Source organism: Chiloscyllium plagiosum, unplaced genomic scaffold (assembly GCF_037043375.1).
Source record: "Chiloscyllium plagiosum isolate Xiang-an unplaced genomic scaffold, Cpla_swu_hap1 HiC_scaffold_8, whole genome shotgun sequence".
Lineage (NCBI taxonomy): Eukaryota > Metazoa > Chordata > Chondrichthyes > Orectolobiformes > Hemiscylliidae > Chiloscyllium > Chiloscyllium plagiosum.
This window is the reverse complement of record NW_028270146.1, coordinates 15,402,714-15,430,667: the sequence shown is the minus strand read 5'-3', so window position 1 is coordinate 15,430,667 and position 27,954 is coordinate 15,402,714. Positions and strand designations below refer to the sequence as shown.

General features: G+C 42.1%; 1 protein-coding gene across 5 annotated transcripts in view; it reads right to left on the bottom strand.

Annotated features, from left to right (window-relative positions):
- cep128 (centrosomal protein 128) overlaps positions 1 to 27,954 on the bottom strand; it is a 416,638-nt gene that overhangs the window by 277,883 nt on the left and 110,801 nt on the right. For all 5 annotated transcript variants that reach the window (XM_043696980.2, XM_087989605.1, XM_043696981.2 and 2 more), the window contains exon 12: positions 17,547 to 17,707. In XM_043696980.2, the coding sequence (XP_043552915.2) occupies positions 17,547 to 17,707 (161 nt within the window). The remainder of the gene's footprint in view (positions 1 to 17,546; positions 17,708 to 27,954) is intronic.

The following is a 27,954-nucleotide window of genomic DNA, read 5'->3' as shown; positions in this document are numbered from 1 at the left end:
TTCTTCCCCCCCAATACCTGTCCACCACAAGACACAAATTGGAATACGATGGAATACTCTCCAATTGCTCAAATTGGTGCTCCTCCAACAACACTCAAGATGTTTGATGTGCTCAGTTCTGGACACCTTAAGGAAGGACAGTAAAGCCCTGGAGAGAGAGTGCAAAGGAGATTTATTGAAATTATATCAGGGATGAGGATTTTTAGATGCAAGGAAAGATTCAAAATATTGGGCTTATTCGCCTTGCAGCAGAGAAGATTAAGAAGTGACCTTATTGAAGTGTTCAAAATTATGAACAATTTTGAGAGGATTAAGAAGGTATTCAGTTTCCACTAGTTAATACATCAGCAACTGCAAGTCACAATTTCAAGACTGTCAGCAGGTCAGAGGAGTGAGAGGAGGGGAAACCTCTTTACTCAGAGTTGTTCGAATTTGGAATGTATTGCCTGGGAGAGTGGTGGAGGTGGGTCCCATAGGAGGTTTCAGAAGAGAGCTAGATATATCTTTGAAAGTGAGGAATTTAGAGAGCTATGGAAATAGGGTGCAAGAATGGGACTAGCTGGGTAGCTCTTTTAGGAGCTGGTACAGACACAATCTCTGTACTTTAAAATTCTATGATTCTATGCTTAGCACAATCCGTGGAGAAAGCACCCTGCTGATAGGCAACCTATCTACTGCCCTCCAGGGTCCATGCATGGCAGTGACTTCCACATGTGAATGCCAATGCATCAGCACATCAGTCACGGTTTGCAGCAGCTCCAAATACAGCTTAGATGGAAAGTTACGCACCACAAATAGACTGGGTAGGTTAAGACATTTTTCACTGGAATGTAGGAGGTTAAGGGGTGACCCTTTAGGCGTTTATAAAACTATGAGGGTTTTAGATAAGGTGAATGGTAGGTGTCTTTTCCCTAGGGTTGGGGAGTTCAAAACTAGGGGCATATTTTTAAGGCCTGAGGAGAAAGTTTAAAAGAAGGATATGAAGGGTAACTTTTTTTTGATACACAGGGAATGGTTAGTGTGGGAAATGAATTGCCAGAGGAAGTGGTGCATGCAGGTACAATTGCAACATTTAAAAAACATTTGGATAAATACATGAATACGAAAGGTTTGGAGGGAAATGGGCCAAACGCAAGCAGGTGGTACGAGTTTAGTTTGGATACATGGTAGGCATAGGATAGTTGGACTGAAGAGTCTGTTTCCATGTTGTACGACAATGATTCTATGACATTTACAACATTCAGCCCCTTTACTAAGGATGCACAGTGGCAGCCGGTGTACCACCTACAAGACACAATGCAGAAACTCACCAAATCTCATTAAACAGCACCTTCCAAGCCCAAGACAAGGGAAGCAGATTCATGAAGCATCACAATCTGCAAATTTCTCCTCAAGCCACACATAATCCGGTCTTGGAACTATGTCAATGTTCCTTCACTGTCATTGAGTCAAACTCTGATATTCCCTTTCAAATGACACTGTACGTCTAAGTAACCACTCCCACCTCCTTCCCCAACTGCATCATTTCAAGAATGCAGCACTAAGCCACTTTCTCGAAGGCAACAAATGCTGGCCTAGCCAGCAATGACCACATTGCATGAACTTATTTTTTAAATATAGTTGCACAATGTTTCATAATTTGAAATGTTCTGAAAACAATTAGCCTGAGTATTGACGATCTATTCTGTTTATTGTTAACAATGAAACAATTGCTGAAGCCTTGACAGAAAGAGAAAAAAAGAGCTTCTTCAGAAGAATTACTGAGCCACAGAATTGTTAACAAATCCAGTCATTAATCAAGGAGATCTTAGCACCGGTTTTCTTCAGTAGTGTATGTAAATTCAGCTCAGTCATAGAGCCTGGCTCAGTAACTCTTTCAAACCAGGTTCTTAATGAGGCTATCAGCATTCATTGTTGGAGAAATATTCAATAGGAATAAAAAAATCTTAAAATGAATCTGAACTCTACAACTCTTAATATCCCTTGTGAGAGTATCACAAGGTATATTTAGCATATTGGTATTGATATGCTGTATAAACAGTGCATTTTAATGTTCATTATGCTTGTGCTGTACTCATAATTCACTGCAAATTGGTCTTGCTACCAGCAAGACACCTGTAATCATCAGGACTTCACCCTGGTGTTACAGAATTCAAAATGCCTCACTTGACACAACTCAACATTTGAAAGACAAAAACATAACTATTGAACCTCGAGTGCTTTTAAACTGAAAATACCTGCCTGGTTCAGCAAGATCCTAGTTATACTGCCACCTCCTGACATGCAGTGCCAAGTCCCAAGAAGGTTCTACCTGGTAAACACCCTTCCTCCACACCTGAAACTCCCTCCTATCCCAACCACCCCATTAAACAAATGATACTACTGGATTTTCAAGCTTCTATTTCAACAAGCAAATATATATTAGATTTGACGTCATTAGAATCATAGAATCATAGAGATGTACAGCATGGAAACAGACCCTTCGGTGCAACCTGTCCATGCCGACCAGATATCCCAACCCAATCGAGTCCCACCTGCCAGCACCCGGCCCATATCCCTCCAAATCCTTCCTATTCATATACCCATCCAAATGTCTCTTAAATGTTGCAATTGTACCAGCATCCACCACATCCTCTGGCAGCTCATTCCATACACGTACCACCCTCTGCGTGAAACAGTTACCCCTTAGGTCTCTTTTATATCTTTCCCCTCTCACCATAAACCTATGCCCACGAGTTTTGGACTCCCCGACCCCAGGGAAAAGGCTTTGCCTATTTATCCTATCCATGCCCCTCATAATTTTGTAGACCTTTATAAGGTCACCTCTCAGCCTCCAACACTCCAGGGAAAACAGCCCCAGCCTGTTCAGCCTCTCCCTGTAGCTCAGATCCTCCAACCCTGGCAACATCCTTGTAAATCTTTTCTGAACTCTTTCAAGTTTCACAACATCTTTCCGATAGGAAGGAGACCAGAATTGCACAGAATATTCCAACAGTGGCCTAACCAATGTCCTGTACAGCCGCAACATGACCTTCCAACTCCTGTACTCAATACTCTGACCAATAAAGTAAAGCATACCAAACGCTTTCTTCACTATCCTATCCTATCCACTTTCAAGGAGCTATGAACCTGCACTCCAAGGTCTCTTTGTTCAGCAACACTCCCTAGGACCTTACCATTAAGCGTATAAGTCCTGCTAAGATTTGCTTTCCCAAAATGCAGCACCTCGCATTTATTTGAATTAAACTCCATCTGCCTCTTCTCAGCCCATTGGCCCATCTGGTCCAGATCCTGTTGTAATCTGAGGTAACCCTCTTCGCTGTCCACTACACCTCCAATTTTGGTGTCATCTGCAAACTTACTAACTGTACCTCTTATGCTCACATTCAAATCATTTATGTAAATGACAAAAAGTAGAAGGCCCAGCACCGATCCTTGTGGCACTCCACTGGTCACAGGCCTCCGGTCTGAAAAACAACCCTCCACCACCACCCTCTGCCTTCTACCTTTGAGCCATTTCTTATCCAAATAGCTAGTTCTCCCTGTATTCCATGAGATCTAATCTTGCTAATCAGTCTCCCATGGGGAACCTTATCGAACGCCTTACTGAAGTCCATATAGATCACATCTACTGCTCTGCCTTCATCAATCGTCTTTGTTACTTCTTCAAAAAACTCAATCAAGTTTGTGAGACATGATTTCCCACGCACAAAGCCATGTTGACTATCCCGAATCAGTCCTTACCTTTCCAAATACATGTACATCCTGTCCCTCAGGATTCCCTCCAACAACTTGCCCACCACCGAGGTCAGGCTCACCGGTCTATAGTTCCCTGGCTTGTCTTTACCGCCCTTCTTAAACAGTGGCACCACATTAGCAAACCTCCAGTCTTCCGGCACCTCACCTGTGACTATCGACGATACAAATATCTCAGCAAGAGGCCCAGCAATCACTTCTCTCGCTTCCTACAGAGTTCTCGGGTTCACCTGATCGGGTTCTGGGGATTTATCCACCTCTAACCGTTTCAAGGCATCCAGCACTTCCTCCTCTGTAATCTGGACATTTTGCAAGATGTCACCATCTATTTCCCTACAGTCTATAGCTTCCATATCCTTTTCCACAGTAAATACTGATGCAAAACATTCATTTAGTTTCTCCCCCATTTTCTGTGGCTCCACACAAAGGCTGCCTTGCTGATCTTTGAGATGCCCTATTCTCTCCCTACTTACCCTTTTGTCCTTAATGTATTTGTAAAAACTCTTTGGATTCTCCTTAATTCTATTTGCCAATGCTATCTCATGTTCCCATTTTGCCCTCCTGATTTCCCTCTTAAGTATACTCTTACTTTCTTTATACTCTTCTAAGGATTCACTCGATCTATCCTATCTATACCTGACATATGCTTCCTTCTTTTTCTTAACCAAACCCACAATTTCTTTAGTTATCCAGCATTCCCTATAACTACCAGCCTTCCCTTTCACCCTGACAGGAATATACTTTCTCTGGATTCTAGTTATCTCATTTCTGAAGGCTTCCCATTTTCCAGCCGTCCCTTTACCTGCGAACATCTGCCTCCAATCAGCTTTTGAAAGTTCTTGCCTAATACCGTCAAAATTGGCCTTTCTCCAATTTAGAACTTCAACTTATAGATCTGGTCTATCCTTTTCCATCACTATTTTAAAACGAATAGAATTATGGTCGCTGGCCCCAAAGTGCTCCCCCACTGACATCTCAGTTACCTGCCCTGCCTTATTTCCCAAGAGTAGGTCAAGTTTTGCACCTTCTCTAGTTGGTACATCCACAGAATGAATCAGAAAATTGTCTTGTACATACTTAAGAAATTCCTCTCCATCTAAACCTTTAACACTATGTCAGTCCCAGTCTATATTTGGAAAGTTAAAATCCCCTACCATAACTACCATATTATTCTTACAGATAGCTGAGATCTCCTTACAAGTTTGTTTCTCAATTTCCCTCTGACTATTGGGGGGTCTATAATACAATCCCAATAATGTGATCATCCCTTTCTTATTTCTCAGTTCCACCCAAATAACTTCCCTGGATGTATTTCCAGGAATATCCTCCCTCAGCACAGCTGTAATGCTATCCCTTATCAAAAATGCTGCTCCCCCTCTTCTCTTGCCTCTCTTTCTATCCTTCCTGTAGCATTTGTATCCTGGAACATTAAGTTGCCTGTCCTGCCCATCCCTGAGCCATGTTTCCGTATTTGCTATGATATCCCAGTCCCATGTTCCTAACCATGCTCTGAGTTCATCTACCTTCCCTGTTAGGCCCTTGCATTGAAATAAATGCAGTTTAATTTATTAGTCCTACTTTGTCCCTGCCTGCCCTGACTGTTTAACTCACTTATGTTCTCAGCTGTATCAGTCTCAGATTGATCTCTTTCCTCACTATCTCCCTTGGTCCCACCCACCCCCCCCCCCCCCCCCCCCCCCCACCTTACTAGTTCAAATCCTCCCAAGCAGTTCTAGCAAATTTCCCTGCCAGTATATTAGTCCCCTTCCAATTTAGGTGCAATCCGTCCTTCTTGTACAGCTCACTTCTACCCCAAAAGAGATTCCAATGAACCAAGAATGTGAATCCTTCTGCCATACACCAGCTCCTCAGCCATGCATTAATCTGCTCTATCCTCCTATTCCTGCCCGCACTAGGAGTAATCCAGATATTACTACCCTTGAGGACCTCCTTTTTAAATTTCTGCCTAACTCTCTGTAATCTCCCTTCAGAGTCTCGACCTTTTCCCTTCCAATGTCGTTGGTTCCAATGTGGACAATGACCTCCTGCTGGCCCCTCTCCCCCATGAGAACATTCTGCACCCTCTCTGAGACATCCTTGATCCTGGCACCAGGGAAACAACACACCATTCTGCTTTTTCTCTGCTGGCTACAGAAACTTCTGTCTGTACCTCTGACTACAGAATCCCCTAACACAACTGATCTCTTGGAAGCCGACGTACTCCTTGTTGCATTAGAGCCAGTCTTGGCTATTCGTGCTACGTTCCCCTGAGAATCCATCACTATTATTGTTGGACAATCAGATCTCAGACAGGAAACTGGATCATATTTTGATTCATTTTGGTTTTAACAAAGTGGTGTCTTGCTGAAATATAAGCATACAATGCTGCAGACTTTGCTTTAACAATAAAATGGATGTTTATTACAGAAGAAATGTGAATAAAATAGAATAATCAAACTTATCTACTTTAAATACAACTTCAAAGGTTTTAAATAATGGTTAAAAACATAATCCCATCAATTCCAAAATGCTCCTTTGTAAATTGAGAAGAAACAAAGCAGCTTTGTACAGTAACTGAAACACAACCCTTAGAAAGTACCCAAACCATTCTTACAATATTCTCACCAGCAATCCTGGCTATAAGGCCATGGAAGGTGTAAGCGACTTGTGACTTCAACCTTTAAACTAGAACTGCCAAGTTTCTTCTTGGAGCTATTGTAAATCTACTTAAATGTACCCAAACCTAGCTTTAAGTAACTTCTTCAGGGTTTTAGCTCAATACTGAGACTACCATTAACTCTTCACTCTAAGGTAGCCGAGTTTAACAAACATCCTTCCCTTCTTAGGAGCACTTTTCTACACAGCCATCCCAATCCAAGGGTTTCACAGGACTGCCCCACTCAAAATAAAATCTGAAACAAAAAGTTTCTTTCAGCCACAGGTGTTTCCCTTTATCTAAAACAAAGCAAGTTTCAGACCTCTCTAACAACATTGTTTATCATACTGTGATATAAAACAATTGAAGATAAACAAAAGTGGGGCAGCACGGTGGCTCCTTGTTTAGCCAGGGACCCGGGTTCAATTCCAACTTCGGGCAATTGTCTGTGTGGAGTTTACAAAGTTAAAAATCATACAACACCAGGTTATAGTCCAACAGGTTTATTTGGAAGCGCTGCTCCTCCATCAGGTGGTTGTGCTGTATAAGATTGTAAGACACAGAATTTATAGCAAAAGTTTACAATGTGATGTAACTGAAATTATATATTGAAAAAGACCTGGATTGTTTGTTAAGTCAGTCATCTTTTAGAATGACCATGTTGGTTTCAGTTCTTTCATATGTAAATCGCAGAACTCTGTGAAAATTTACATTCTCAAGTGAACTTTAACAGTTGTTGTCATGTCAGCCCAGATAATGTATTGAAGGTATGAGCTGCCCTGTATGAGACTGTCTGTGCCCCATGTAAGATTCTCATCTATCTAACGGATTTACAGAATCTTACATGGATTCATGCAGCTTTTGAGCAAAGTAAAATGTAATTCTGCAAGTGCAGATTCACACCACAAATGTAGATGTATATGTGTGCGCTTGTGGGGTGGAAGTGGGAGGGGTTATGAGTATCTGTGAGAGAGTGTGTGTATGTGTGTGAGTGTGAGTGTAAAGATGTACAAGTCTGTGAGAGGGTGCATATGTGAGTGTGGGAGTGTATGTATGAGTGTTAGAAGGTCTGTGTGAGTGTGTGTGTGTCAGTAGAAGTGTGTGCATAGGACTGTGTGCATGCACGTGTGTGAAGGAGTGTGTGTGCGTAGGAGTGTGCGTGTGTGTAGGAGTGAGCATGTGTGTAGGAGTGTGCATGTGTATAGGGGTGTCTGTGTGTGTGTATGTGTAGGAGTGGCTGTGTGTAGGAATGTCGGTGTGTGTTTGTAGGAGTGTGTGTATGTGTGTGCATGGAGTGTGTGTGTGCGTGTGCGCGTCTGTGTAGGAGTGTGTGTGTGTGTGTAGGATTGTGCGTGTGTGTAGGGTTTTTGTGTGCGTGTGTGTAGGAGCGTGCATGTGTGTAGGAGTTTGTGTGTGTGCGTAGGAGTGTCCGTGTGTATGTATGTGCAGGAGTGTGTGTGCGTGTTCGTGTGTGTGTCTGTGTAGAAGTGTGTGTGTAGTGCAATGGGGTCACCTGTAGTGTGACATGAACCCAAGGTCCCAGTTGAGGGCATCCCGATGGGTACCGAACTTGGCTAACAGCCTCTGCTTGGCCACTCTACGCTGTTGCCTGTCCCGAAGTCTGCTTTGGAGGACAGTCACCCGAAGGTCCGAGGTCGAATGTCCCGGACCGTTGATGTGTTCTCCGACTGGGAGGGAACACTCCTGTCTGTTGATTGTAGTGCGGTGTCCATTCATTTGTTGCCATAGCCTCAACTCAGTCTTGCCAATGTACCATGCCTCAGGGCATCCTTGCCTGCAGCGTGTGAGATAGACAATGTTGGCTGAGTCGCATGAGTACCTGCCACGCACACAGTGGGTGGTGTCCCCACGTCTAATGGTTGTATCCGTGTTGACACTCTGACAATGTCTTGCAGTGTCTACCGTGACAGGGTTGCATGGTATTGTCCTGAAAGCCGGGTAGTTTGCTACGAGCAATGATCTGTTTGAGGTTTGTTCATTGTTTAAAGGCGAGAAGTGGAGGAGTGGCGAAGGTCTTGGTGAGGTGCCCATCCTCATTGGTAAAGTGTCGCAGGCTGCGAAGAACATGGTGTAGTTTTTGGTTCCTGGGAAGTATGGGACCACAAAGGGCACCCTCTCACAGACTTATACCCCTTTACACTCACACACATATACACACTCTCTCACAGATACTCATCAACCACCCCCCCCACCACCACCACCACCACGACTCCCCCCCCGCAACACACACACAAGTTTGTGGGGTGAATCTGTACTTGCAGAATTACATTTTACTTTGCTCAAAAGCTGCATGAATCCATGTAAGATTCTGTAAATCTGTTAGATAGATGAGAATCAGTCTGACCATTGGGGCACAGACAGTCTCATACAGGGCAGCTCACACCTTCAATACATTGTCTGGGCTGACATGACAACAACTGTTAAAGTTCACTTGAGAATGTAAATTTTCAGAGTTCTGCAATTTACATATGAAAGAACTGAAACCAACATGGTCATTCTAAAAGATAACCGACTTAACAAACAATCCAGGTCTTTTTCAATATACAATTTCAGTTACATCACATTGTAAACTTTTGCTATAAATTCTGTGTCTTACAATCTTATACAGCACAACCACCTAATGAAGGAATAGCGCTCCGAAAGTTAGTGCTTCTAATTAAACCTGTCGGACTGTAACCTGGTGTTGTGTGATTTTTAACTTTGTACGCCGCAGTCCAACACTGGCATCTCCAAATCATATGTGGAGTTTGCACATTCTCCCTGAGTCTGTGTGGGTTTCCTCCGGGTGCTTCCCACAGAACAAAGATGTGCATGTTAGATGGGTTGGCCATGCTAAATTGCCCCATGTTATTCAGGGATGTGCAGGTTGGGAGGTTAGCCATGGGAAATTGGGATTATAGAGACAGGTAGGGGGGGTGGGGTGGGTGGGATGCTCTTCGGTGAGGTGGTGTGACCTCAATGGGCCAAATGGTCTGTTTCCACACTATAGGGATTCTGTGACAAAAAATCCATCAGTATGCACAAAACCAATTCATTTTAAAGCCAAGACTTAAAAACTGTTTTTAAAAGAAATCACTGAGGCTTCAAAAACATAGAAGTACTTCCAATTATTAACTTCAGAAACACAGCCGACCAGTAACTAACTCAAAGAACGGAAACTAAAATTCACACCAAACATTAAAAACACACATATAAATCCCATAGTTTACATCACAGTTCCCAACATCCTGGAGATCCTCCAGCAAGTACTCTCCTCCTCAGATGCGAAATGTACAGCCATGACAGGAGTGTGCATCCATCCCATTTAGACCTTCAGCAAGGCTATGTTATGTTTCAGCTGCTGAATGGCTTCTTCTACTTGGTTCTGGGCCAGGTTAGGTCTCAGGCCAGAGGTATGGAGGTAGATTGTTTAAGACATTCACGTGAAAGAGAGTATCTTAGTTATGCACTTCTTCAAGCTGTCCTCTCTCCAATCTCCTGACTACTTCCCTGCTCTTGATGAGCTCCCCACCATGGCTCTAAGCAGAGTTTGTAGATCTTGACACCACTAAAGAAAATGCATGTCATTAGTGTCACCCAAGTGTGGATCACCAAGCTCCCTTCACCCACGATTTGTTCTTTATGCTGTGCTACTATTTTTGACTGCCTGGAGGACTAATTATTTTCCTTTGAACCAAAGTTGTTTCTGGTGATTGATAATTTTGCGCTTGAGCTTGATGAGGACCTGTATCTCTTTATGATTCTCAAACCAGTCATAATGGTTCCTTATAGAGTGAGACTAAGGACGTTGTTGAAGATATATTTTTATACTCGACTATTGGCTTGACTAAGCACAACTGTCATGCCAGAGATCCTGCCAGTTGGAATTGCAGAGATTGACAGTGAAAGATTAACTCTGAGAGCACTTTGGTGGGATGTTTCAAGGCCTCTAATATTAATTATTTGGTAGCATTGGTTCTGTTGCTTCTGTTTGGGAGTCAGGTGACAGAGGTGGTAGATTGGATGAGAAAACAATTTGTCAAGCTGTCAGCAGGATCTGTCATGGCACAGGTGATGTGACCATCCCTATGGTCCTTTGAACAAGCAACAATATACTCAAGCAAGTGTCAGAGTTGATCCCATGTGTATTGCTATGAGGTATTGTGCGCTTCTTGTTGGCAGAACAGAATGTTGGTTAATCGAAAGGTCATATTCTCGAAATTTTATTCAGAGGGGAACCCCACTGAAATTCTGTTTCTCTACTCCCTCTTTGCCTCTCATACTTTTGCAGATGTACATGTCCTTCCTCCAACTATGATAGTAAAGTCTCAGAGGAGGATCACAACATCAGTAGCATGCTGATTCCATGTTAGGGTGAGCCAAACAGTCATGTTTATCTTTCAGACAGTCACTGAGCAAAACAAGCTCAGCTTCTTTGGTGAAGTTCACCTCGTAGATGCATAATTCCTTTACGAAAAGGAATGGTAGCTGTCTTGTTCCTTCAGTTGGCCTTCTCCTGAACGCTGTGTATCACTTAGGATGGCAACACTGATGTCAAGACACCCAGATTCCCTAGTTAGGATGGCAGTGTGGCTGTCTGGTCCACAATTCTTGGAGCTGTCCATGTAAATTCTGATGTTCCAGGTCCCAGAATTTTGATAAAAGCTACTGTGTGACTTCTCTATAAAATTGAGGCAGTCATTTCACTTGGACTACCACAGAGTCATAGCACAGTAAGCCTTGCACCAATGGCAAGACAAAATAAAAATATTAAAGTATAAATATAAAATAAGCAATTAAAATAAAGATGAAAAAAATGATTTAGCACTCTTACAATTTTTCTGCAGTGTTGCAGGAAGTAATATTTTCACCAGATAAATGTTTTAATCAGTGACATTCCAGGACAATGAAGTAGTCTGGACCAGCCCATTTCCCACTTCATCTTGCCATAATTCTCCATTACTCCTCCACACAAATCTTGCATTAGTGCTATCATATGGTTAAAATTGTATCTTTTAATGTAATGAAAGAACACAGCCACCAATACCGAAAAACTCAGTCTTATTACAACTACGTGAGAGTTTTTCCCTCCTCCTCTCTTGAGATCACAATTTAATGTATTGTGTTCTCTTTACTGTCCTAGCTAATAAAAAATTCATCAGGCTAAATTGCCAAAAACATAAGGTAGCTGTGCTGTGAAGTACTGTAGTTATTCAGTGACTATTGCTGTACATTTATATAAAACTACAGGACTTCAAAATGTCCCTAAGTGCTTTATAACTCAGTTACCATCCTACCAATTATGATAATTTATTCTATATTGCTTTAAACATATTTTCAGCACATCGTGCACTCCCAGTAATAGATTCCTGGCTCAGCAACAGAAGAGGGAAAATGCACATAACAATTTGAGCTCTGTTTACAGGTCATTAACAAAGCTCTTAATGTACCATTTTACAAAGGTTAAATAATTGAAGCTGAGTTGTAGTAGTGGTGAGGCACACATTTGACTAAAAATCAGCCTCTCGAGTTATTTTTAAATGCAAGGTGAGAAATGGAACAGCGAGGAACAAATATGAACTGAACTCTTTTGAATTCAGAGCAAAAAGCATTCCACTTTGTCCAATGTGGGTCCCTCAGAACAAATTGCACATGCTCCATTTTAGCTTAAGGTACAATTCTGGATTACTCATCTATGGGTTATGTACTGAGGAAACGATCTTAGTTCAATGTTGTTATCCTTAGTTGACCGAAACAAAAAGGACAGTGTGAAGCACTATTCCGCACACCATCTGACCTTTCTGGAATTGAGCACAGAACTCAGTCAGACTATTGACAGAAAAATCATCTTTGGCATGACCTGCAGGCAAATCCTCAGTGGTTAGCATTGCTACCTCACAGCGCCAGGGACTCGGGTTACTGTCTGTGTGGGGTTTGCACATTCTCCCTGTGTCTGTGTGGGCTTCCTCTCAGTGCTCCGGTTTCCTCCCACAATCCAAAGATGTGCAGGTTAGGTTGATTGGCCTTGCTAAATGGCCCATAGTGCCCAGGAATGTGCAGGCTAGGTAGATTAGCCATGGGAAATGCAGGGTTACAGGGACAGAGTAGGGGGGTGGGGGTGGGTGGGATGCTCTTCAGAGGGTTGGTGTGGATTTGACCGGCTGGACAGCCTACTTCCACAATGTAGAGATTCGATAAAATCATCCCTGGCAAGCCAAAGGACTGTCATCTTTTGGCAGGAATATAAATTGGAATCTCTTTTGGGGTAGAAGTGACCTGTACAAGAAGGACGGATTGAACCTAAATTGGAAGGGGACTAATATACTAGCAGGGAGATTTGCTCGAGTTTCTCGGGAGGATTTAAACTAGTAAGGTGGTGGCGTGGGACCAAGGGAGATAGTGAGGAAAGAGATCAATCTGAGACTGGTACAGTTGAGAACAGAAGAGAGGCAAACAGTCAGGGCAGGCAGGGACAAGTAGGACTAATAAATTAAATTGCATTTATTTCAATGCAAGGGGCCTAACAGGAAGGCAGATGAACTCAGGGCACGGTTAGGAACATGAGACTGGGATATCATAGCAATTACAGAAAGATGGCTCAGGGATGGGCAGGACAGGCAGCTTAATGTTCCAGGATACAAATGCTACAGGAAGGATAGAAAGAGAGGCAAGAGAGGAGGGGAGTGGTGTTTTTGATAAGGGATAGCATTACAACTGTGCTGAGGGAGGGTATTCCTGGAAATATATCCAGGGACGTTATTTGAGTGGAACTGAGAAATAAGAAAGGGATGATCACCTTATTGGGATTGTATTATAGACCCCCCAATAGTCAGAGGGAAATTGAGAAACAAATTTGTAAGGAGATCTCAGCTATCTGTAAGAATAATAGGGTAGTTATGGTAGGGGATTTTAACTTTCCAAATATAGACTGGTACTGACATAGTGTTAAAGGTTTAGATGGAGAGGAATTTCTTAAGTATGTACAAGACAATTTTCTGATTCAGTATGTGGATGTACCTACGAGAGAAGGTGCAAAACTTGCTTACTCTTGGGAAATAAGGTGACTGAGGTGTCAGTAGGGGAGCACTTTGGGGCCAGCGAACATAATTCTATTCGTTTTAAAATAATGATTGAAAAGGATAGACCAGATCTAAAAGTTGAAGTTCTAAATTGGAGAAAGCCAATTTTGACGGTATTAGGCAAGAACTTTCAAAAGCTGATTGGAGGCAGATGTTCGCAGGTAAAGGGACGGCTGGAAAATGGGAAGCCTTCAGAAATGAGATAACGAGAATCCAGAGAAAGTATATTCCTGTCAGGGTGAAAGGAAAGGCTGGTAGTTATAGGGAATGCTGGATGACTAAAGAAATTGAGGGTTTGGTTAAGAAAAAGAAGGAAGCATATGTCAGGTATAGACAGGATAGATCGAGTGAATCCTTTGAAGAGTATAAAGGAAGTAGGAGGGAAATCAGGAGGGCAAAAAGGAGACATGAGGTAGCTTTGGCAAATAGAATTAAGGAGAATCCAAAGAGTTTTTACAAATACATTAAGGACAAAAGGGTAACTAGGGAGAGAATAGGGCCCCTCAAAGATCAGCAAGGCGGTCTTTGTGAGGAGCTGTAGAAAATGGGGGAGATACTAAATTAGTATTTTGCATCAGTATTTACTGTGGAAAAGGATATGGAAGATATAGACTGTCGGGAAAAAGACATCTTGCAAAATGTCCATATTACACAGGAGGAAGTGCTGGATGTCTTGAAACGCATAAAAGTGGATAAATCCCCAGGACCTGATCAGGTGTACCCGAGAACTCTGTGGGAAGCTAGAGAAGTGACTGCTGGGCCTCTTGCTGAAATATTTGTATCATCGAAAGTCACAGGTGAGGTGTCGGAAGACTGGAGGTTGGCTAAAGTGGTGCCACTGTTTAAGAAGGGTGTAAGGACAAGCCAGGGAACTGTAGACCAGTGAGCCTGACATCGGTGGTGGGCAAGTTGTTGGAGGGAATCCTGAGGGACAGGATGTGCATGTATTTGGAAAGGCAAGGACTGATTAGGGATAGTCAACATGGTTTTGTGCGTGAGATATCACGTCTCACAAACTTGATTGAGTTTTTTGAGGAAGTAACAAAGAGGATTGATGAGGGCAGAGCAGTAGATGTGATCTGTATGGACTTCAGTAAGGCGTTCATCAAGGTATCCCATTGGAGACTGATTAGCAAGGTTAGATCTCACGGAATACAGGGAGAACTAGCCATTTGGATACAGAACTGGCTCAAAGATAGAAGACAGAGGGTGGTGGTGGAGGGTTGTTTTTCAGACTGGAGGCCTGTAACCAATGGAATGCCACAAGGATCGGTGCTGGGTCCTCTACTTTTTGACATTTACATAAATGATTTGGATGCGAGCATAAGTGGTACAGTTAGTAAGTTTGCAGATGACACCAAAATTGGAGGTGTAGTGGACAGCGAAGAGGGTTACCTCAGATTACAACAGGATCTGGACCAGTTGGGCCAATGGGCTGAGAAGTGGCAGATGGAGTTTAATTCAGATAAATGTGAGGTGCTGCATTTTGGGAAAGCAAATCTTAGCAGGACTTAAACACTTAATGGTAAGGTCCTAGGGAGTGTTGCTGAACAAAGAGACCTTGGAGTGCAGGTTCATACCTCCTTGAAAGTGGACTCGCAGGTAGATAGGATAGTGAAGAAGGCGTTTGGCATGCTTTACTTTATTGATCAGAGTATTGAGTACAGAAGTTGGAAGGTCATGTTGCGGCTGTACAGGACATTGGTTGGGCCACTGTTGGAATATTGTGTGCAATTCTGGTCTCCTTCCTATCAGAAAGATGTTGTGAAACTTGAAAGGGTTCAGAAAAGATTTACAAGGATGTTGCCAGGGTTGGAGGATTTGAGCTATAGGGAGAGGCTGAACAGGCTGGGGCTGTTTTCCCTGGCGTGTCGGAGGCTGAGGGGTAACCTTATAGAGGTTTACAAAATTATGAGGGGAATGGAGAGGATAAATAGACAAAGTCTTTTCCCTGGGGTTGGTGAGTCCAGAACTAGAGAGCATAGGTTTAGGATGAGAGGAGAAAGATATAAAAGAGACCTAGGGTGCAACTTTTTCACGCAGAGGGTGGTAAGTGTATGAAATGAGCTGCCAGAGGAAGTGGTGGAGGCTGGTACAATTGCAATAATTAAGAGGCATTTGGATGGGTATATGAATAGGAAGGGTTTGGAGGGATATGGGCCGGGTGCTGGCAGGTGGGACTAGATTGGGTTGGGATATTTGGTCGGCATGGACAGGTTGGACCAAAGAGTCTGTTTCCGTGCTGTACGTCTCTATGACTCCATGACTCTATGACCAAGGCATCTCTGCCCCTTTTGGTATACCCTAATAGATAAGTCATATTTGGGACAGTGCTAAAAATGCTAAGGAGTGGTGGTGGGCAAAGTCTCCCTGATAGCTTGCTGAATGTCTGAGAAAATCTAATCAAGGGCTTGACTGATTGAGGACCAATTGCCTCTTGAAGCAGAATGGAAAGTATTGCTGAGGAGCAAGTCCTACAGTCGCCAGGCAGTTGTCTCTCGCATTTGTTGTTCCCAGACTCAGAGTGAATCACAATCAGCCAACGTGAGAGAAAAATAGCTGTGGAGAGGCAATAAGCAATATTGTAAATAGTGCTATAAATAGTGGTAAATAGTGTAGTGAAATAGTAAATGAGCCAGCAAGCTTTTGGTGATCCTTTTGCCTATATAGGGAAGCCTTTTTCCGGGGCTGGGGGTACTGTCTGCCAGGAGTTTCATATTTTCAGCACCAACTTGCCTAGTGGCTTCAGAACAGGACATGCTATTTGATACCATCTGCCAGTTGGTGGTACATTTAGCATACCTGACATTACAGTCACTGAAAGTCATACATTGTTCAATTGTGTGGTAAGTAGGGACATCTTTCTGGAATGATAGCAACCTGCTAGTGGCAAGTACATCTAATTAACCACTCCATAGTGTTAGGCTTCCACATTCCTTTTCCAGTGGCACTACCTACAATGAAGAGCTGCAAGCTTGAAAAGTCTGCTTCTGGTTTAATACAGTAGGTCTTACCCAAAGGAGGTTTTCAGCAGCACCCAGCCAGTGGGCTAGATCCCCACTGTCTGGATTAAACTGCACCTATCAGTCATACCACCGGGAGTAGCAATTTCTACCTTCGCTGTACAATATCTGACATGTACTGTACCAGATTAGAATAAATTTAATCATTGTTTCCAACAACATCACTGTTGATTGCACTTAAAATTACTTCATTGAAGCTATAAAGTGCTTTGAGATGTCGGAAGTCATGAAGGCATTATATAAATCTAAGTCTTTCTCTGTTTTTTTTCTGCCACAACCAAAAAATTTATTGAGCATACCACAACTATAAGAAGGATTATACAACTTTAGATGCAACTGAGTGCACATACAGTACATGTTGCAAAATATAATTTTAAAATCTTACCCTTGCTAGGTTCAGGATAATTCCAGTGTTCAGGTTCACAGCGTGATAACACTTCCACATTTTTATTTCTCGAAATTTTCACATCATAAAGTCTGGAGACATGAATAATAACTTCCAGCAATGGAGATTGATAACTTCAAATTTGGGTTATAGCTTAAAAGAAATTACAGGGCTGCTATTCCTGAGTAAAGTGTTCAGTATAGTCAAATGACAAGTTAAATTCTTTCTGGGTCATACTAACCTTTACATTGATGGTCACACAGAAAGGTTAAGATGTTTTACAAACACATGATGGAAGTTGCAAGAAATATTAGTCACTAAGTTGGACCATGAGGGGGTTGTTTTGCAAATTAACTAAACACCAAATATCATCCAACCTTTTTAATTCAAAAGGAAGAGACATGTGTCATTGCAGAGTGACAAATCTGCTGACAATTAATCTATGACATTGTAATTTCCAGTGAATAAATCTGTACCTCAAACTGGATCAGAATAAGTGCACTTTTCAAATTAATGTTACATTTACCTGTAACAGTGCAATTATAAAAACAAAAATTCAATCCAACTGATTAAAGTTCTGTAATGCATTTCCAGCAACAGAGATTTTAAGAGACTCCTTCATCACTCACTCAGCTCATTAAAGTTACCTCAATATGTGCAGAAAGTTGAGATTTCTCCTTGTCTTTTCTCTCAAGGGACCGTTTTAGCTCTTCCACCTCAGAAAGCACAGTATTACAGTTCAGCTGTGCTCGGAGCTCCAAAATCTGCTTCTCCAACAACTGTTTCTCATGCTCTGAAATCCCAGCCACTGCAAGACATGAAACTTAACATTTAGGAAGGAGACAAAGAGAGAACAAAAAGAAAATCTACCAGTGATCACCCAACTCTCCATAATATTACAAAAACTTAAATCAAAGCTTGCTGTAAAGTCCAAAAGTTTTATGTTTTATTTTGAGCATTTTTGTAACTTCTTTAAAACAGAGATTGAAAGCTACACAAAGAAATTGTGAAACAAAACTTGGAGGACCCTCTCAAAATACTATGTGAATATCTCAAAATGGAAAGATCCATCCCAGGTTCCAGGTTCATCAACATCCCGGTTTCCAACAAAATCATCAACCCACCATGAGCAAAGTCAATGGGAGATCTGTGCACAACAATTAAACAACTTAATAGTGAAGATTTCTTAAAGACATTCCTCAAGATGTTACATTATGAGTGAACAGTAGAAACACATGAAAACTACCTCTGTCATAGAATTACAGCATAGTACAGCACAGACGGGAGCCATGCAGCCCACCCTCGTTGTACTTGCTCTTTCAAAGAGTAATTAATACAATTAATTCCAATGTCCTAGGTATGTAATTAATTCCACTCCCCCAAGACTGTAATTAACAAATCCAGACAAAACTTATTTATAGTTAAGAATATGGAACATGCTAACAAAAGTGCTTGAGGTCATTGACACACATTTGGGAGAAAGGGAAAAAGGAATTGGTGCATGTCCTAATATAGTCAGATGACAATTGAAAGGAAGTTCTTGCAGAACATAAACCATTGCATAGATATGTTGGGTTGAATGGCCTGTTAGGACGCTGTAAATTCTTCGTAATAATTTGTATGCTGAAGGATGCAGTGAACACAAGGAAAACTTGAGTGACCTGAAGGGGTAAAAATACAGTAGAGACAGATAAGATGTGGACCCCACCCCCTACCCGCAGCACCAGAAGTCACTGCATCTCATTCTACAATTAAGCTAGGTTCTAGGGCTGATGCCATTGATACTGTTCCTCATTAGCCTGCTGGATGGTGATTGTTAGGTTGTTCCAGTGAGCACAGGGGAACAGAGTTTCTCTAGAAGTCCCTAACCTTTCATTAAGACTTACAGGAAGACATCAGAAAATTTATCTTGTAGCATTTTGATGACAAAGTCTGAAAACTCTTGACTGAGTGGAGAAAAAAGATGGGGCTGTCCATTTCCCAAAATGATTGCAAAGTCTAATCACATGAAACTGAGATTACATAACAAGTGACATGCAAGTTCGGGAGTCAGAACAGCATCAACAGTAACATTGGTTACCATATGGGCATTGACTATTCACTGTCTCCTGCTAATTTTTATCTTTGTAACAGAACAGGAACTTTACATTCATTCTCCCTCATATTGTTATCCTGACAATAGTATAGAGGCTTCATGCTCATTCCACTCATTCCTTTTAATGAAAGTTTGGGAGCTGCTTGCTCACTATCCCAACATTTTCATCTTGTTAACAGTGCAGAGATTTCCTGCTCATTCTATTCACCTAACCCTTACCCATCCATACCACTCCCAGTTATAATTGGGCCTCTGGACTCAGACTCCCAGAGCAGTTGCCCAGCATTTTTTCTCCTTAGATATTATTTATTCACTAAAACTCAAATCAAATTAAATCAAAAATAAACAGGAAGATATCATTCATTGTGTGGCATAAATATGGATTTGAACACATCAGTGCCTGGCCTCTAAAAACACATGAGGAGAAAGTGAGGTCTGCAGATGCTGGAGATCAGAGATGGAAATGTGTTGCTGGAAAAGCGCAGCAGGTCAGGCAGCATCTAGGGAACAGGAGAATCGACGTTACGGGCATTAGCCCTTCTTCAGGAATAGCATCTAGGGAACAGGAGAATCGACGTTTCGGGCATTAGCCCTTCTTCATTCCTGAAGAAGGGCTAATGCCCGAAACGTCGATTCTCCTGTTCCCTAGATGCTGCCTGACCTGCTGCGCTTTTCCAGCAACACATTTCCATCTCTAAAAACACACCACCAATTCAGATGAATAATGGCCTTTTCATTTTCTACAGTTTACTTGTGTTCTATTGATCAATGAGATGTTGATGAGATGATAACGTTTGCATTCCAAGCAGAATTCTTCTTTTTAACAATTAGCAGACCTGCCCAATTGCATCATATAACAGTGCTTCAAAGTGCTCAATCCCTGCTGCTGAAGCAAAGCCAGTCAAGCAAAAAAGCCTGGGATTTATTGTCCATCCCCTCCACTGTAGTCAGCTACTACTACAGGAGGAGGAGAAAGTGAGGACTGCAGATGCTGGAGATCAGAGCTGAAAATGTGTTGCTGGAAAAGCGACAGGTCAGGCAGCCTCCAAGGAACAGGAGAATCAACGTTTCGCAATTCCTGAAGAAGGGCTTATGCCCGAAACGTCGATTCTCCTGCTCCTTGGAGGCTGCCTGACCTGCTGCGCTTTTCCAGCAACACATTTTCAGTACTACTACAGGAGCCCAACTATTGACCGAATGGACCACATACTTTGCTGTGACTTCATTAATATTTTTAAAACAAGTAATCAATCAACAAAAATGAAAATCGCTGGGAAAACACAGAAGGTCTGGCAACATCTGTGGACAGAAAGCCGGGTTAACCTGATCATACACCAAATTTGAATGGTTTAGTCTGAGGGAGTGACTGCCTCCTGAAGCGAAGTTTCCAGGTAACTTTCCTACTCTCTGATGTTGCACAATGTCCATGGCTCAAACTCCAGCTCCTTAACTTCAATATGAAACTCCTCAAACTACAAACCAGATAAATCTTTGATGAAATTTCAGTAATTTTATGATTAACCACAACTAATGCTGTTTTTTATTTCAGATTTAATGTGTCTTATTTATGTACTTAATTTCCCCAACCTCCATTTCTGAATCATGAGTCTAAAACAGAAGTCTGGCAAAAGCTCAAATAATGTCCTGTGACTGGAACAGCTTGTACTACACTCCATCATATAGGACTTCCTAACTTAATCATCTTACTTATACTCTTCACTGGGTGAAATCAGATTAAATCAAATGACGGCTGTCAACAGGATGATGAATTTCCTGTTGTCGTAGTAACTTTGTAACTAGCCTAGAACACAGATATGTACGAAGGAAAAGTCCAAGACCTCAAATTTGTATTAGCAGATCTTTCAGAGTAAGTAAACTTCTTTAAAAGACTTGATGTTGGTCTTCAAATTAATATATGGTGCAACTACGACTGAAGTAAACAATATTTAAGGTTACAATGAATTTAGGAGTAGACAACAAGTGTAAAATTCCCACAACCAAAGATAAGAACTAATAAAAATATGACTAGTCTCCCCACAGGTGGAACAAGTGGACTAGATTCCTACTGACATATCAATCCGCATGAGAAGGGGAAATGTGCAAACTAAAGGAGAATTATACAGGTCTATAGCACAGCAAAAGATCCTTCAGCCCATTGAGTCTATACCAATCAAAACAACCACCTAATAATTCTAATCCCATTTTCTAACACTGGGCCCATAGCCTTGCATGCCTTGGCATCATCCCACATCTAAATACTTCCTAAATGTTATGAGGGTTTCTGCTTCTGCCACCCTTACAGGCAGTGAATTCCAGATTCCCACCATCCTCTGGGTGAAAAAAGTTCCTCCTTACATCTCCTCTAAAGCTTTTGCCCCTTATCTTAAAATCTATAACACCTGGTCATTGGTCCCTCTGTGAAGAGAAAAAGTTTCTGTCTATACTATTAATGCTCCTCATTGTTTTATACATCTCAGTCATGTTCCACCTCAGCCTCCAGTGCTCTGAGGTAAACAACCCCAGTCTATCCAATTTCTTTCTCTCTCTCTCTTCATAACTAATATTATGCAGTCAAGGCAATGTCTAAATAAATCTCCTCTGAACCCTCTCCAGTGCAATTACATTCCTCCTAAAAGGTGAATTACAGAACTGCACACAACAGCTGAGGCCTCAACAATGTTTTATACAGTTCCAACATAACATTTCTGCTCTTAAACTCTATGCCTCACTAATAAAGCCAAGTATCCCAAATGACTTCTGGACCACTTTATCTACCTGTCTCACTACCTTAAAAACCACTGAATATGCATATTATTATGGACTAGGCCAGACCACTCTAAACATTCTTGAGCAGGCAATCCAGACTGTAACTTTGCAATTTATTTCAGGAAGTGGACAGTGAAAATTACCCGGAGTACGTTAGCTAAGTAGACCACTAGGTTTTAAAAACAGACAGAAATTTATTCATAGAATTATGAAAGAAACACAAACTACAGAATAAAGAACCTCTAGGGAACTCAATCTATCCAAATTAGACTTAATTATGCTGTTTCGAATGTACACAACAGTCCCAATAAGCAAACCCCCTTAAAACACAGTTAAAAAAATGGAACAGATGCTTACAGGTTGAAGTTAAAAGGGCAGAAAGAGGGAGTGAGTTTCCACACAGCTCACTGTTGAACTCCTAACTAGGTCTGAACTGAATTGCTCAGCTAGAGTGCTGACCACTCCCCTTTCATTACACAGGTCACTTCTAAAACATGACCACTTTGGCTTGAAGTCTCATCTGTTTACATATAAACAAAAAGGCCTCTTAATACCCTTTAATCCCTATACCAAACCAGTCCAATCAGAACCGGGAGCTAGTTTATGGCCCCTCTAAAAAAAAACCAAGGACACAGTATCTTTGACAAAGGGAACAGCTTTTAGAAAAAAGAGACCAGCTTTGTGACAACATGAAGGTCCCTCTGATCCTTGGTGCTTCCCAAGATCTTACCATTCATCATTCATTGTCTTGCCTTGTTTCTCCTGCCCAAGTGCATCACCTCACAGTTGTCCTGATGGAATCCTGTTTATTACTGATCAGCCCAACTGACTAGCCCATCCTGTAATCTAAGGCTATCTTCCCTAATATTTACCACCTCACCAATTTTCATATTATCTGCAAACTTACTTCCTGCATTCAGGTTTTCCTGCCACTCAGATGCAATTCATCAGATTTTCTGTGATCCCATGGGCTCTTACCTTCCCTATTAGTCTCCCACATGGGATCTTATGAAAAGCCTTGCTGAAGTCCAAACTGACTACATCGAATGCAGTGCCCTCATCTACATACCTATCACCGCTTCAAAAAATTCAATCAAATTGACAGATGTGACCATCCATTAACAAAACCATGCTGACTGTTCTTGATTAATCCCTGCCTTTCCAAGTACAGATTAATTCCGTCCCATAGAGTTGCTTCCAATAGTTTCTCCATCACTGAGATCAGACCAACTGGCCTGGACTTTCCTGGTTTGTCCCTTGTTCGCTGTAGTAACAGACATCTTTGTGAAGGAATCAGAGCAACACAATCCTCCCAAAACTGAGAATCAGGCAAGTGGCTCGGTAAACAAAGAAGAGTAGAAAGCTTGATCCCAAAAGGGCTTTTATTGCTTTGGATTTTATGCATATAATTGCAAGTCTGACTGATAATACAGTCCAGGTGCAATACAGAATGCAGCACTGGTGGTGAGACATTATCCAAAGTCTTAGCTACATACTCCTCAGATGGACCAAAAAGGTCCCATGGCACTGTTTTAAAGATAAAAGGGAATTTCTCCCCGATCAATATTTATACCTTGACCAATGTATAAGGAAACCAATTTACTTATTCATTATCTATTTATTTGAGGCATCTTACGTATGCAAAATGATACCTCACCATAGAATCAGCCCATTCAGCCCATCAAATCCACACAGACTCTCTAAAGAGCATCCCACCCAGACCCACGTCCCCATCCTATCCCTGTAACCCTGCATTTTCCATGGCTAATCCACCTAGCGTAGACATCCCTGAACATCTCCAACATTATTACACCAACACATAATCTGGTTATTTCTGAAGCTTTCCATCTTGTGCTCATCAGGACAGAATGACAGGAACACCAATATTTCAAGGTGAAATATTTATACTGCATGACAAAAAGGTGTTGAATGGTTGGCAAGTGAACTCTGAAATGTCAAGTTATTGCCATGGAGAACGCACAGGGGCAACAGTTTTTCTTAAGATTTTATTTCAAACCAGCAAGTCATTGTAATTGGGTAAGATGTCACCATGGGAAATGCCCCAGGGAAACACTGCACCCCCGAGCTTTGTTCAGGGAAAAAGCACAACGCCTGGATATGTTCTTGTTGTTTACAGAGAACAAGGCTCTGTGTGAGAATATATGCAGCTTCTGACAAGCATAAGCGAGCCCCATTACAAGTCTGACTGATAATCTTGAAATGATTTTTGGGGTTCCATAACTGAATTGTCACATTGTGAATGGAAACGTTTTCATGATTGCTATATCTTAAACCTAGCTATTCTGAAATGTGGTGAAACTTTAATTAACTTAAAGAGCAGCACTCACACAAGTACTTATGAGTGTACAAGAATTACACAAACAACAAAGACGCTGGTGTCTTGTACCTGCGACATACTGTGTAGCAGAGATGACGGAATGAATGTTTGCGGTGATGCTTAGCGTACCAAACAAGCAGGCTGCTATGTCCTGATCAGTGTTAAGCATCTCGGATGTAGTTGGAACTTCACTCATCGAAAAATTGGAGGCTTGTTCTATCATATGCCTGACTTGTGCCTTGTAGGTGGTGGGCAGGGTTTGAAGAATTAGGACATAAGCTATACAATCCAGAAACCCAACACTTTCACCTGTTTAGGTGACCCTAGTATCTATATAGCTGATTAAGTTCACTTTCTTAGTCCTTCTTTGTCTAAATATGTGGTGAATATTAATTGTCACTTATTGTGTGTGTGCAATCATCAGCGAACATCCCCACTTGAGCTCATCCCAGAATCACAGAATTATTACAGTGTAAAAGCAGGCCATGTGGCTCATTTTGTATGCATTTGTGATGGAGGGAAGACCATTGATGAAGCAGCTGACAATGTTCATGCCTCACACACTGTCCTGCAGCAATATCTTGTGGCTGAGATGATTGGTCTCCAACAACCACAGCCATCACCTCAAGCTTCAAATAACCATAAGCCAGGATGAAGAAACAAGGCCCAAGGCAAAATTTGTTCAGGGACATGATTTCTTTAAGTTAATTAAAGTTTCACCATATTTCAGAATAGCTAAGTTTAAGATACAGCAATTATGAAAACATTTCCATTTATAATATGACAATTCAGTACAAATTAAATTATGTCACACCATTTCGATATTTGATACTGAAAGCTATTGAAACCCATATGACTTGGTGCTTTAACTATCTACCATCTTGACCTAGTACTAAGTTCATTGTGATGCGAATGATAGGTTGAAGGAAGCTCATGTAGTGTATAAACTTTGACATGGGTCGGCTTATATATGTACATTCTACATAATGCTATCTAAGATCAATTAAAATCTGTTTTGCAGGATCCAATCTCTCCAAAGACATTTTAGACATAATTACTTTGAAGACAGAGCATAGAACATTACAGTGCAGTACTGCGGCCCTCAATGTTGCGCCAACATGTGGAACCAATCTGAAACCCATCTAACCTACACTATTCCATTTTCATCCATATGTTTATCCAATGACCATTTAAATGCCCTTAATGTTGGTGAGTCTATTACTGTTGCAGGCAGTGCGTTCCACACACCTATAACTCTCTGAAACTAACTCTGACGTCTGTCCTATATCTATCACCCCTCAATTTAAAGCTATGTCCCCTTGTGCTAGCCATCACCATCCGAGGAAAAAGGCTCTCACTGTCCACCTTCTCTAACCCTCTGATTATCTTGTATGTCTCTATTAAGTTACCTCCTAACCTTCTTCTCTCTAATGAAAACAGCCTCAAGTCCCTCAGCCATTCCTCATAAGACCTTCCCTCCAGAGCAGGCAACATCTTGGTAAATCTCCTCTGCACCCTTCCCAATGCTTCCCCAAATTTCCTATAATGTGGCAACCAGAACTGTACACAATACTCCAAGTGCGGCCGCACCAGAGTTTTGTACAGCTGAACATGACCTCATGGATCCAAAACTCAATCCCTCTACCTATAAAAACTAATACACCGTACACCTTCTTAACAACCCTATCAACCTGGATGGCAACTTTCAGGGATCTATGCGAATGCTCTTCAGGAGGCTTTAAACTAATTCAGCAGGGGGATGGGAACCTGAATTGTAGCCCCAGTGTACAAGAGGTTAAGAGTAGTGAGGTCATGAATAAGGTTTCAAGGTCACAGGAGTATACCAGCAGGTGGTTTGAAGTGTATCTACTTCAACGCCAGGAGCATCCAGAATAAGGTGGGCATGGGTTGGTACTTGGTACTTGCAGCATTGGTTGGTACTTGGTACTTCGATGTTGTGGCCATTTTAGAGACAAGGATAGAGCAGGGACAGGAATGGTTGTTGCAAATTCCGGGGTTTAGCTGTTTCAGTAAGATCGGTGAAGGTGGTAAAAGAGGGGGAGGTGTGGCATTGTTAGTTAAGGACAGTATTATAGTGGCAGAAAGGACATTTGATGATGACTCATCTACTGAGGTAGTATGGGCTGAGGTTCCAAACAGGAAAGGAGGTCACCCTGTTGGGAGTTTTTTATAGGGCTCCAAAAGGTTCCAGTGATATGGAGGAAAGGATTACAAAGATGATTCTGGATAGGAGCGAAAGTAACAGGGTAGCTGTTACTTTCCAAAAATTGACTGGAAACGCTATAGTTTGAGTACTTTAGTTGGGTCAGTTTTTGCAGGAGGCTTTCCTGACACAGTATGTAGACAGACTAACAAGGGACAAGGCCACACTGGATTTGGTACTGGGTAATGAACCAAGCCAGGTGTTAGATTTGGAGGTAGGCATATACCGCAGGTCAAGAGATATAGCTGGGGGAAAGGCAATTATGAGGCGATTAGGCAAGATTTAGGATGCATAGGATGGGGAAGGAAACTGCAGGGGATGGACACATGGTCTTTACACTGGGTGGGGGAGTCCAGAACTAGAGGGCATCATTTTAGGGTGAGAGGGGAAAGATATAAAACGTTTTCACACAGAGAGTGGTGCGCGTGTGGAGTGGGCTGCCAGAGGAAGTACAATTGCAATATTTAAAAGGCATCTGGATGGGTTTATGAATATGGAGTGTTTGGAGGGATATGGGCCTGGTGCTGGCAGGTGGGACTAGATTGAGTTGGGATATCTGATCGCATGGATGAGTTGGACCGAGAGGTCTGTTTCTGTGCTGTACATCTCTATGATTCTTTGACTCTATAATTGAAATGTGCAGCTTATTCAAGGAACAGCTACTGCATGTCCTTGATAAGTATGCACCTGTCAGGGAGGGAGGAAGTGATCAATAGAGGGAACTGTGGTTTACTAAAGAAGTGGAATCTCTTGTCAAGAGGAAGGAGGAGGCTTATATAAAGATGAGACATGAAGGCTCAGTTAGGGTGCTTGAGTGTTACAAGCTAGCCAGAAAAGACCTAAAGAGAGAATTAAGAAGAGCCAGGTGGGGACATGAGAAGTCATTGGTAGGTAGGATCAAGGAAAACTTTTGATAGGTATGTCAGAAATAAAAGAATGACTGGAGTAAGATAGGACGTAAAAACAATGACTGCAGATGCTGGAAACCAGATTCTGGATCAGTGGTGCTGGAAGAGCACAGCAGTTCAGGCAGCATCCGACGAGCAGCAAAATCGACGTTTCAGGCAAAAGCCATTCATCAGGAATAAAGGCAGAGAGCCTGAAGTGTGGAGAGATAAGCTAGAGGAGGGTGGGGGTGGGGAGAAAGTAGCATAGAGTACGGCAGACTGTAGAGAGGTTAGGTGCCGGCGCATTGCTGCAAGCGTGGAGCGGAGGATCTTGAAGGAGAACTGTTGCTGGTGTTTTTGAATCTTAGTCTGTACTGTTTGTCCTGTTCGGGTCCGAACTCTGCTGGTTTAAAGGGCAGATTGTAGAGAGGTTAGGTGCTGGCACATTGCTACTTTCTCCCCACCTCCACCCTCCTCTAGCTTATCTCTCCACGCTTCAGGCTCTCTGCCTTTATTCCTGATGAAGGGCTTTTGCCCGAAACGTCGATTTTGCTGCTCGTCGGATACTGCCTGAATTGCTGTGCTCTTCCAGCACCACTGATCCAGAAAATAGAGTAAAATAGGGCCAGTTGAGGACAGTAGTGGGAGGTTGTGTGTGGAGCCCGAAGAGATAGGAGGAGCACTAAATGAATACTTTTCACCAGTATTCACACAGGAAAAAGACAATGTTGTCAAGTAGAATACT